Genomic DNA, 13401 nt, shown 5'->3' on the forward strand with positions numbered 1-13401 from the left:
AGGCACGTTCTTCAATCAATAATTCTAACAGAACGAAACAAAGAAGATTTCTGAACCTCACTTAAACTGAAATGGATCTTAGATAAATGAAGAATAATTTTAGAGACTCTAAAATTGAACCCAAATCAACTATAAGAAATGAAAGCAGCTAATCTGGTTTTGCCTTGATACCATGATAACTTTGGAGTAGATTATTTTGTATTTCGTTGGCGTATGAGTTCTACAATGGACTTCTTAATTATTTGTGAAAATAATAACTCATATACATATATATTTTCAGACAACAATGGCTTTCTATCTTAACACGCCCATGAGGAAACCTGATGCAACCGAAGCTGCTGTTGAAATAATTATGGGGAAGGAATGATAATAACCAGCTGTTCGTTCATTAATCTGCATTCTGAATAATAATTAATAGATCAATAAGAAACATGTTTTTTTTAGTTTCCTATGAATTTAAATTATTGAATCCCATACCTACAAAAAGATATTAGGCAAAAACAGACACAGGAAAACCTATGTAGTATGAATTGCTAGCCCCCAAATTCTACTGATCACACTCCCCTAACATTTATTAGTATTTATTTTTTAGTATAAACAATTTTTTTTTTTTTTTGGTATTCGAGGTTCAAGGCCAGCTTGCGCACACCTTGAATGCTTGTTGTCCGCAAGGGTCAAACCCATAACCTCTCCACTGAAAAAGTATGGATCTTACCACTCTACCAACCCTGCATTGACATAAACAAGTTTTTTTTACATAAGGGATGGGGATATTATATATATTTTCAACGGCAAGTAAGCCCATGACCTCTTCACTAAGAAGTGTTAGTGATTACCAACCAAGCAACTTGCTTTGATAGTTTAACATGAATACTTAGAACACATAGTTACAACAATTAACCTGACTTTATGTACATGATTTGAACTCTTTTCCTGTGAAGGCCAACCATTGCATCAACGAGAATAAGTTTCCAATGTATAAATGTAGCCAGGAGAAATTTTGGAACAATCATATCTTCTTGATAATTATTTTCTCTCATATTTTTTATTACTTGGAGAAATTTCACTTAGTAATTATGAAATGCACCCACATTCTGTTAAAGGTTATATGATTTTCTTGACAACAAAAGGTATAACCACAGTTAAATACGTATATAAGTAAGAGGTTTAATATTAACACTAGGTCCTCAAAAACAAGTAAATGAATCAGATGGGTAAATCTTTTAAGATCTAGTTGAACCTATGACCAACTTGTTAATATATTTAAAACCCACCATCTACAAAGATCATGTGTCATGTGTGACTCAAATTCTTGTACGTGGTATTTGAAGATTGACTTACTGTGATATATTTTGATGAATAATCCATGTGACCAATTTTGTAAGGTCTATGGTGGAAACATAGGCAACTTGATCGTATGCTTTTGTATGAAATCATTGTGAGATCTGGGATTTTCACTGGGTTCTTGCTAAGAGTTTTATAATACCATTTTGGTGATTTTTTGAGATGGTAATCTTCTTCTTACATAGTAAAAAAATTTCTTTGCCATAGATGAGGTTGTGCACTAGTATGGTGTGTTAACCCCGCTAATTTAATATATGATTTCTAGTTTTGTTTGTGATTTCTTGATGTTTGTTCTGATAATATTTTTTATTTTCTTACCCTAAGATGTAACCAAATTGGTCTTAGCTATTATTAACATGATATAAGGTTATTTCCAAGCAAGCCCGAAATGCATTCTTACCAATTCTGCTCGCTGTGTAGGTAGGCAGTAGTTTCCTGGATAGAACCACAAATCTCTCTCTGTGGCCTATTTCTATTTCTTTCCCTAATTCCTCTCATTCTTTTGTCTATTTCTTGTTCTTTTAATATATATATATATACTAGATATTTGATAACAACCACATAATTGCAAAACTCTGTTCATCTTTCCAAGCAACCCAGTTAATTATTAAATGAAAACATGGTTGAGATGCAATCAGTTAAATAACTTAAGAAAAGTTCATGATTTGAGGCATGCCAAAACTTGAATCTTGATTAGAACCAAGCGGGTATCCAAACAAAAATTTCTTGAAACACAGGGATGAACAGAATCCTTGTAACTTTGTTCTCATCAAAATATGTATTGAAACATGTCTGGGTAATGATTTCATCTTGCACTCCATTGTTTTGTTTTGTTTTGTTTTTACCATATATGTATATCATTCCCAAAAATGTAGTTACCTATCAAATGTGTCAGCCATCAGACCCTGCAATATCTGTCTGATGATCAGTTCTCAGATTTTAAGGAATCCCCAGCAGTACCGTGAGCAATTAAGCCTGGAAGCAGATTCGCTTAACTTACTCTGCTAGGAGATGAATGAGAGCAGGTTGATTTCAGAGACATTTGACTCAATCATAATGTACTTTTGAACCAGCAATTCAAGGAAGCAAGGAAGCATATATAGATATTTGACTGGTTTGTATTATTGTTTGTTTTGAAGGGGGCCTAGTTGCCATGCCCGACCATGGCTGGTCCAGCATGCATGCGCTAGCTATTGCAACTGATCTGTTCTTCTAGTCAGTCTCACAGACACTATCATCACTTGCACTTTCAGTCCACTTCACTGCTCATCTGAAATTAAAAGTCTCACTCATATAGTCATATGTAGGTTTTGTTATTTGTTAATGCTTCCCCAGAATGAATTTATTATAATATAGCAATCACTTGGTAATAGTTATATTAAATAAGCCTGATACATGTTATAATATAATATAATATCATATAATGGGCATGCTATATATATTAACTTCTGGAAGCTAGGACTCTCTTGTTATCTAATGAAACTTGTTTGACCAAATGAAGGGAAAGACAAATATTATTATTATTATTATTAGAAATCAAGGCTTTTAACTAGTAAAAAAAACAAGTGCCCATAATGAGTAGTTCCATATTTCAAAAGTGTCTATCTGATGTGGAGGTTCTTGGGATGGAATTGAAGATTTTCTTTTGGTCTGATAACTTTGAAGAAAGCCAAATAAGAGGAAAGAAAGGACAGGGATGAGTTTTTAAATGTGAGATAGCTAGGCATGGTAAGGCAATGAACAGACTGGTTGACCAAGCTTAAGTGTTGCTTTTGAAATTGCATGAGCAGTTAGATTGTAAACCAAACTCTCTGATTAATTGAATTCCTCTTAGATGAATTTGAATTGATTTTGGTCTCAGATTGGTTTAAGAACCACACATTAACATTAGAGTAAACCAATCAGGATGATCGGTCCAATGGTAAATTAAGCTAGGCAATCAATAACACCAGAAATGTGAAATCACACGGTCAATGCAGGGTTGGTAGAATGGTAGAAATTCATGCTTCAAAGTAGAGAGGTCGTGGGTTGGACTCTTGCAGACAGCCGTCTCCCCCCCCCCCGATTTGTTATTTGATATAATATTAGGACCACATTGGTTTCCTACAGTGCCTTTCAACGAGTCCAATCAACGCCCATGACAAGTTTGATCGATCAATACCTTTATTGATGTAAATCGGAACCAAATCAGAATGGAGAGATCTAATCTGATACCAAATCCTTGTTGATTTTTATTCACTTCTTTTGGCCATTCATTTTAGCATGGGAAAAGCTTTTGGCCGGTGACCAACCCGAGCATAAGCCTGACATGAAATTGGCATCTTAGCATGTGAAAGCCCAACATCCAAAAGCAAAATTAAGCATAAAGAGCTTTCTAGGGTGGGCTTTGTAGGGTGGGTTTGGGAACCAAACCTACAAACTGAAAATCAAGTTTTTTTTTATCAACTTTGTTTGTTTGTTTGGGCCGGATTTGAAAAATAATATACGGCCCAGAATAAGTCGTGAATATATTCGTCGCTTATGTCGTGACGCCTAAGCAACTATGTTTGCCACGTGGCTACCGAAATATATATAATATATATTAACTTCCCAATCCCAACCCCCTATTTAAGCGTGGTCACGATCCCCATAATGCAGTGGCATTGGCGGTCTTCATGGAACGTACGTGCAGAGCCTGACGTTGTCTGCATCATCGTTGACTTCTTATTTACAGGTTTCAACTAGAAATCATTTAAAACTTATAAATGATCTTATCGTCTTCAACGGTTAATGTTACCGTGATAAACGCCACAAGTTCGGATCGTCTCCTCCCCTCTCTGCTCTCTTGATGGTTGTTGACCGCTAATAATTGAAAGACTTATAGGATTAGAGTGATGAGATTCTAGGATTCTATGTGAAATTCCGACAGAAGGAGCGGGCAACCGGGCAGCGCCGAGCCGGAACAAACTGAACCAGACTGACAACCAAAGACAAGAAAACAAGAAAAAGAAAAGAGGGAGAGAAAACGAAAACAAAGAAAGAGACAGGGGGGAAGAAAGCGACGGGAACAATGAAAAGAACATTTCATGATGAATAAATTAATATTTGCCTACCCCACGGCATTCACGCCAGGTTGTGCATGGTGGAACCGAAAGAACAGAGTATTTAAGCACAAGTGTTATCCGCCTTATGACACGGGGGGGGCTAGCGTGGCTAATTTGACTGGTCAAACCCGGGGGTCCAAGAATGTTTGTAATGGATGGTGGAAGCACAAAATGCTCCCTGGTCAGGGAAGATGATCCACACTCAAACGCCATACCCTTGGATACATGACCCAAGAATGTTTGTGATGGATGGATAGGTGACTCAGTTGACAAAATATCAATGCAACCACATATGAGTAAGTGTGTCAATCGGTATGATTTCAATACGGTACCAACTTTAAATACCGAAAACCCATAACCGTACCGTGCATAATTTAAACGGTATAGTATAATTTTGGTATTTGCACAAAATGGTTCGATACGATTTAGGTATTAAATGGGTAGAAAACAACGATTTAAACATAGTATCTAGTGTGGTACATTTTTTGTACGAAGAAACCCATGCCACTTTTATTATTAGTTCATTAATATCTTAATGAAATTGCGACCAAACAATCAATTGAATTTGATATTATCAAGAGACAAAGAAAGTAAATCTAATTAATATAGACAAATCAAGTAAATCTAAGAAGATGAGTGAATGATGAAACAAAAAATTGAAATAAGGAATTATGGATATGGTAAGGTTAAAGTGTTTTTATTGTGAAATTACATTTATATCCCTTAATTTGGTACGGTACCAATTCAAGATCTTGTTTAGGATCGACTATATGAATACTGAATCGGAACCGTACCAAATAAATTCAGTTTCGGTACTCTTACTATACCGAATTTTGAACTATACAGTACAGTGTGGTTTTAAAAGGCGTGGTTCAATATGCAATTGATACCCCTACATATGATGTTAGAGTTTGAATCTCCCTGATGTCAAAGGACAAAGCTCCACCTATATTAATTATATAAAGCTCCCCTTAATGATGATAATAACTCATTATAACATGAGATTAGTAGTTTGAAAGCTAAAGATAAAGTCTCAAGCTACTTCTTAAAGATAGTAGTCAAAGTATACATAAGCTAACCTTGACAAATAACATTTCTAACGGAAAAAAATGGATAGATAGACTACGACTTGACTATGAAACATTTGGAATGCAAATGAAACCTACTTTATACTTTATACAATGATAACATCTAGTTGTTTCTTCTACTAGGAGAAGAAGTCCATGGTCCAAAAAGAAACCAATTTCCCAAAAGATTGATGTAATGCACATGAATAATGTGCCTAAATTATCCTTAGATGTATCCAACAACTAATAAAATTAATAGAATGTTGATCAACAATTGTCAACTTGATATAACATATCATTCGATCACAATGCATTTGAATACGAATAGATTGAATAACCAATCATTACATATTCATGTCTTATATTAGAAGGTACTTATTTCTTTTGTGTTTCATGCATGATCATGTTTTATGCAACATTGTATTTGAATCTCTTTATTTGGTATACTTTGTAAAATATAATATATATGCATAGATAAAATATTTTATGTATGATCCATGTTACCAAATGGAAAGTATTTATCGTCTTCAAATCCATGTATTAATAAATTTTAGGATCTTTAAAAGAGACGAGTTCTCTATATTCTCCGGGACTATGTCACGAGGCACATTAAATAATATTGAAATTTACAAATTGGTTGACCAAAAGATCTATTGCAAAATGAATAAATAAAATAAAAATTACAACTATATGCTAAATCGAAGTATAGATATGCCATGAGAAGCCATATCACTTTTTTTTTTTTTGTTGATAAAATAAGTTCCAATATCAACTTTCAAATGATACAAATTAGGTGCTGGTGTAGAAACACCTTCTATGTCAATCGGTATAAAAATCCTTTTTGCCTTCAAAATAATCACAATAGTTGAGGCCTGCCCCACACAAAATATGATTTACAACGAAAAATAATACTTTTGTTACAAGCTTAGGGATTCATACATTTGAACCAATTCAGATTCATAAAGTAAGGTGATCAATTTCAATTCAACTAAAACTCGACATGTAAACACCGATTTGACAAGTACAAAAAGAAGAAAAAAGAAGGAAAAAAGACATGTAAACACTAGAGAGTGAATGAACTTTAAAATAATACGACAACATAGAATATTGATCTTATGCAAAGATCTCACTAGTATGTCAAAAAGAAAAGCGAGAATAGTTTGAAAATCTTTTCCCTTTCCGTTAGAGAATTTTCTCATATATCATGATATACCTTTTTGTAATATTTTTTAAATAATATATTATTATCATTATACATGTATGCATGTATGTGGGCAGTGGGCGTGCCAAAATAAGCATGTGCCACTTGTTATTATTTTCCTAAAATAATTTTATTTTTACTTAAAATACGAAAAGTTTACCATGCATAGAATTCTATACGAAATAAATAAATTTAAAGATATTGAAATCCTCTAAATAAGATAATAAATAATAATAATAATAATCGTATAAGCCATTGATCTTTTGTCAACAGAGTAATATTTAAAAGTTCGAAAGTTTTATAACTATAAACGTTGTTGTTCTTGCATTCTGATGTCAAATTCTCTATCTCTTGTTGAATATATTTTTTTTTCTCTTTAAAATGAAATAAAAGGAAATGTCTTAATCAATCAAAGTGTTGAAGCTACCCGGAAAAAAATTAGATTGAAAATGATATAAATAAAAAGAAAATAAGTAACAAAAGGAAATAAAATATTTTAGAGAATATAATAATAATAGAAATAATAGAAATAGAAAAAACTAAATGTGTGGGAAAAAATTTATAACCCGGATCATCTGCGGAGACGGAGGAAACCGAATTGACATGTAAGAAAAAACACGCACCAGTCGGAATGAAATTCAAATGCACTTCAAATGAAAGTTGAAATTAACGTTAAATGAAACGCTACTTAAATTCACGCGGAATTAAGATAGAGAAAAGCATAGAGAGAGAAAGAGAGAAGCTTCGTCAGTAGCCGGCGCTCGGAGGAGAGAGAGACAGAGGAAGACGCTCTTTGGATTGATGCGTGCTAATCCCTTCGTCTCGTTCGTCTGTGAACTGGTGAAGTAAGCGATTCTGTTCTTTGTTCGACGAATTTTTCATTTAGGTTTCGATTGAATCGGTTCTGAACTCGGCGGAGAATTTAAGGTAGCTTACAGTGGTCATCCGGCATTGCTCTGGTTACTACTGTAATGGCGTAGTACTTCTTGTTGGCGAGGTACGAACTGTGTATGCTTATCCCCTTCCCAGAACTTTTAGTGTTATGGCGTTTGAGGATTGAGGAACCGAATGGTGAATTTTCTGGTTTGTGAATCCTGAATGTAATGTTGTAGTTTGGTTTTCTTGATTAGGCATTCTGTGCGTTTTGGTTTTCGATGTTCTAGGGTTTGATCGTCAAGCTTTTTGCTTTTGGTTTTGGTAACGGAAATAGTAGGCAGCTGGTACGGTTAATTTAATCCTAAGTGTGAGAGCTTTTGAACAAGCCTGGAAAGTTATATTGGGTTTCACTGTAGAGTTAGAGTGGAGAAATGGAGGAAACAGAAGAAACTCGAGCTGATGTGATGCAGCGACTTCAGTCGTCGTCTGGAACATCGTCGTCTTCTCTTCCAAAGCAGCCATCCATCAACCGATTCGAAATTCCCCATTTGAATACTTCGTTAGTTCATCCTCCGCTGAGGCATTTCTCGCCGAATTTTAGTCCTGATAGCAATAAGAGGCCTGGTATACCTCCCTCACACCCTCACTTCCCCCCTGCTTCTCCCTATTCACAGATCCCGGTTTCTCGCCCAGTTAGTCAGCAGCAGGGCTCTCAGAATTTTAGCGCAGCTCCATCCCATTCTAGATCTCTGTCGCAGCCACCATTTTTCTCGCTCGATAACTTACCTCCCCTGAGCCCTTCGCCTTACCGTGACTCCTTATCCCCATCATTTTCTGACCCATCTTCTGCAGATGCTTCAATGGAAGACCGTGAGGGGGGCTTGCAATCATCCCACTCTCCTTCCCCTTTCACTAGAGGTAATACCAGCCGTGTCAGTGAAAGCCTTCCCCCTCGGAAGGCTCACAGGCGTTCTAACAGTGATATTCCATTTGGGTTTAATACTATGATGCAATCCTCGCCTCCACTAGTCCCATTTAGGGGTACGGGTGTTCAGGACCGCTCGGCATCCACAAGAGAGAATCAAGGAATGGTTAAGCCTGCTCGATTAGTGAAAAGGGAAACGGACTGGGATAGGGATGTTGACAGCAATGCAGCAGAAGGAATGGGGGAGAGAAAATCTGAAGGGGAAGCCTTTGATGACTTGTTCTCTGCATACATGAACTTGGACAACATGGAGTCACTGAATTTATCTGGAACTGAGGACAAACAATATCGTGAGAACCGCGAGGATTTAGATAGCAGAGCCAGTGGTACAAAGACAAATGGGGCTAGTAGCAGTGACAATGAATCAGAGAGCAGCATAAATGAGAGCAGCAACAGCTTGAATCGTCCAAACCCAGGTTCCTTCACTGAGAGGAAGGAAGGGACCAAAAGAAGTGCAGGAGGGGATATTGCTCCAACCACCCGTCACCATAGAAGTGTTTCTGTGGATAGCTTCATGGGCAAGCTACCTGACTTTGGTGAGGAGTCACCAAAGTTACCACCTTCTCCTGGAAATCCTGTTGCCCAACATTCACGCAGTAATTCAATGGATGGGAATTCTACTTTCAGTTTGGATTTTGGGAATGGCGAGTTCAGTGGAGCAGAACTTAAGAAGATTATGGCCAATGAGAAACTTGCTGAGATTGCATCAGCAGACCCAAAACGTGCCAAAAGGTGCTGAAATCTTCATGATCAATTCAGTAGAAGAATTTGTTTTTATTCAGGAAGTAATGGAGTCCATAGTTGTTGAATATTCCTTTTTTCTTTTTGCGAATCTATGTACCACAGGATCTTGGCAAATCGGCAGTCAGCTGCACGATCCAAGGAGCGGAAAATGAGGTATATCTCAGAATTGGAACACAAGGTGCAAACTCTACAGACAGAAGCCACCACATTGTCTGCGCAGCTGACCCTGCTACAGGTTGGTACCTGGCTTACCAAGATTTGCTGTTATGTTTTTCCATTAAAATGATATTTCATATTATTGAAATGAAAACAAAAAGAAACTTTGATGGTAACTTATTCTAACTTCTTATTGCAGAGGGATTCTGCTGGGCTTACAAGCCAGAACAACGAGTTGAAGTTTCGTCTTCAAGCCATGGAACAACAGGCTCAGCTCAGAGATGGTATCCATATTTTCTTTTGTCCTCATTTGTTGTTTTCCCTTTGTTAGTACATCATTGATTTCCTTTGATTTTATGTAAATGATCAGAAATGTTCACATATAAATTAGTGTCCAGCGAGTTGATTTAGATTGGTTAGATAAGTATGCCCAGGAAGTTCATTATTTTCATCTCAAATGATGTATGCATCATGTTACAACTTTTGTTTAGTTCTCTTTGATGTTGTGTAGAGGTCCTCACATGTTGGAGTGGAATTCACAGGGTCTTATGTTGCTTAATAATTATCATCGTCATTCTTGGTACTACTATTACTACGTAAAGAATGAATGTTGTCTGTAATAGGAACTGACAACATCATCATATGCTCTGTAGGTTGTCTTTTATATGGAAGTTTGATTACCCTCTGACTACCACTACGGTTATCATGGCTTCTAGGCAGGCCAAGGCATCTGGATGCCTAGGTGACTTCCTGACAACTAGGTTACTCTTCTGTACAAAGATAACTAGTTACAAAATCGCAACATCGACAATTAATGTAGGAACACTGTTTATAGTTGCTATATTGGCAATGTAAATGTTGAAGAGATGTTGGTCCTGCCATCTGGATGACCCTGAAGTAGGAATCAAATGAGGGGGATAAGATCCTTATGCCATTGTGGGTATGCTTTTTCATGCTCTCACTTTGAACCATGTGGACCCATACACTATTTTCTCTAGTCACGTCCTTTTGATGAAATTGTTTCACATCATGATTGGGGTTGCATGGGAGATTCTGCCACACCACAAACCCATGCCCTAGATTGAGACTATGAAATAGGGTTTACCATGTGATGCAAGGTTGCATGGGAGATTCTGCCACAAGACAAACCCATGCCCTAGATTGAGAGTATGAAATAGGGTTTACCATGTGATGCGGGGTTGCATGGGAGATTCTGCCACAAGACAAACCCATGCCCTAGATTGAGACTATGAAATTGGGTTTACCCTGTGATGCAGTGTAGGTTGGGGACTGGAAGCTACATAGGCGAGCCCTTGTTGATAACCTTTTTTGGTTGACTACGTGCATTTTAGGTACTTTTGGTTGATATGTTTACTACAGATCCCAGCACCTTTTACATCCATCTGAAGGGTTCCGTGAAACAGAGTATACTCGATGTTGATAAACAGACAGTTCAGTTGGATGAACATATTAATATTTTATTTATTTAAAAAAAAAAATACTCCATTACAATCTTATAACATGAAGCCTAGTCAGCTCATGTACCGTTTGTTCTACAGATGACATGCCATTCTCTGAAGGGAATCATGGTTGTGTCTTCACATTAATATCGCTTTTGTTTTTTCAGCTTTTTTCTGGAGGTCAATAACCTTGGCTGATTTATGCCATGCTTCTGCATGTATATGTGTGTGTTCTTTCCTATTTGTTTGTGGTAAATGTGAGATAAGATATCAAGCTATGCACATGCTTGGAATCTCATTTTGGTTCCCTATGTGTCTTGGTTCCTGTTTATGGTTAATGCTGATAAATAAAATTTCCCCTATGTTGAATCTTCCCCACCCACAAACACCCCCCCCCCCACAACAAAAAAAAAAAAAAAAGAATTAAAAAGAAAAAAAGAGAAAAAATTCCTTTGGACTATATTCAGTCAATTTCATGTAATGACTTTCTATCAGCTCTGACATGATCAGTTGAGCTCTCAGAATACTGAAGTTTAATTTGTTTGATATCATGGCAGCCCTAAATGAGGCATTGACTGCGGAGTTTCAGCGCCTGAAGATGGCTACTGGGGAATTAAGTGGGGAAGTTCATCCTTCTAATTGCTTGGCTCAGCAGTTATCCTTAAATCCTCAGCTATTCCGAATGCAGAATCAGCAGCTCAACATTTACCAGTTGCAACAGCCGCACAATCAACAGCCACCACAAGCAGCAACAACAAGCCCATCAGCAACAGCAGCATCCTACCAACACAACAGCGAAGGATGAATCAAAACCAATAAGCTGAAGGGGAACCGGTATTTTTGGTGGTTACCAGTCAAAACTAAGTGTTCTAGTATATGAATCTGGAGCTTCAATCTGGCTTCTACTCGGTCCATTCATTGTCTCTATCTGTTAAGATGTGCTCTTGCAGGTAAAATGACATGGAGCTGATTTGTTTTGTGTCCTGCTTTGGGCTGCAAGGTCCCAGAATGGGTGAAATCGGATATAATCCCGTAAGCATTCTTTGTGCAAAGTTGCTTTCTCAAGACTTGAATCCCGGTTAGCATAGAGTTATAAAGTTATATAAGCACTTATATTTATTTATTTATTGTTAATATTTCAAAGTTTCATTATATAACTTTAAGCATTTAATTGTCTAAGACTTTGGCTTTTTGTTTGAACAATGAGAGGAAACTCTTTCTACATCGTGTGCTTTTTCAAGATTAGCCTGCGAATCTTTTACTCTATATTTATGGTTCCTTTTTTTGGGTTTCTGTGGTGTATATTTGATGGCATTTCAAGTTACATTTTTTTTTTTTGGTAAAAAGGTTTTGTATCATTTGAGCAGTTGAAAAGTATCTTGTTTGACACCCTATAAACTTCTTTTGGCTTTCTGATGATCTTTGTCTAATCTGGTTAGTCTTCTAGAATGGTTACCAAAAAGAAATCTTATAGAATCGCTTCCTACCCAATCATCATGAAGGAGCAAACTGGAGTGAAAGGGTATTTCATGTGGAATGTTGGAGCAAATTTCGCTGGACTGCTCGGATGTAGTAGTTACAGGAAAATTTTAGCATACTCTGTTGCCGTGATGAATTGCTCTTAAGGCGTTATTTTCTCAGCTCAACTTTAGGTTGAAAGCGAAAGTATTTTTGTCTTAGCGATGGTCACTTGAAAAAGTAGATTTTAGTATTACGGTGTCGTGCCAGACATGGCAATCCGATGACGAAAGCTTTCACAAAAGTAAGACTTGGGTGCATTTCTCGTAAATAATTTTATTCCAACAAGTTTCTTTGAGAGGTTATTTTCATACTATGACTATTCAAGAAGCAGGTGGGTAACACATATTCTCTTGAACCAAGTTTCTTCAAAGAATGCACCAGAGATTCAGTTTTGAACAATTCCAGAATACAGAAGCTTCAAGAACATAGATGGCAGAAAAGTGAAGCAAGCTAGTCTAACATCATTCAGTCCATTCGAATCCATTGATGCAGAGAAAATTGCCAAATCCATTACACAGAATCAAACCTCAAGTATCACCTTCTAATCCTCACCCTCCATTATAATGAGTTTTTTGGGTACCGGTTCAAGGAAGAAAGCAATTTTAAAAATAAAGAAAACAAAACGAAACCGATTTGGACAAGCCGCTGAGATTTTGATGTGCTCTAATCTCCTATGCAACTTACTAGTTCAAATAAGAAAGTTAGAAAGAGAAATCACTCTGTATTGTAGTTTGTATAATTCTCCATTTTAGATGGTTCTCGCGGAGTAATAATAATATCACCTCTCATTGGATCATCCACAATCAAATGGTGATTTCTCTGCAACTCTACTACTTCTCTGAGGTACTAACTTCTCCTTGCCGAAGAATCGGTCCAGTGTCCTTGGTAGTTCCAAATTTCAAAAACCCTTCACCATCTAGTGCAGCAATGGCGAGTCTTTGGTACTGGAACTCGCGTGGAATTG

At 36.8% G+C, this 13401-nt stretch overlaps 1 protein-coding gene across 1 annotated transcript; it reads left to right on the forward strand.

Annotated features, from left to right (window-relative positions):
• The first annotated feature begins 7429 nt into the window (after positions 1–7429).
• LOC149017021 (Basic-leucine zipper (bZIP) transcription factor family protein) lies at positions 7430–12953 on the forward strand. Its single transcript, XM_089151324.1, is given in 5 exon segments — positions 7430–9288; positions 9403–9535; positions 9656–9740; positions 11474–11658; positions 11660–12953. Coding segments are annotated over 5 exon segments (1770 nt in total). The 5' UTR covers positions 7430–8002; the 3' UTR covers positions 11741–12953.
• Positions 12954–13401: the final 448 nt, after the last annotated feature.

Source organism: Hakea prostrata, chromosome 4 (assembly GCF_041222555.1).
Source record: "Hakea prostrata isolate BN-2017 chromosome 4, UWA_Hpros_2, whole genome shotgun sequence".
Classification (NCBI taxonomy): Eukaryota; Viridiplantae; Streptophyta; class Magnoliopsida; order Proteales; family Proteaceae; genus Hakea; species Hakea prostrata.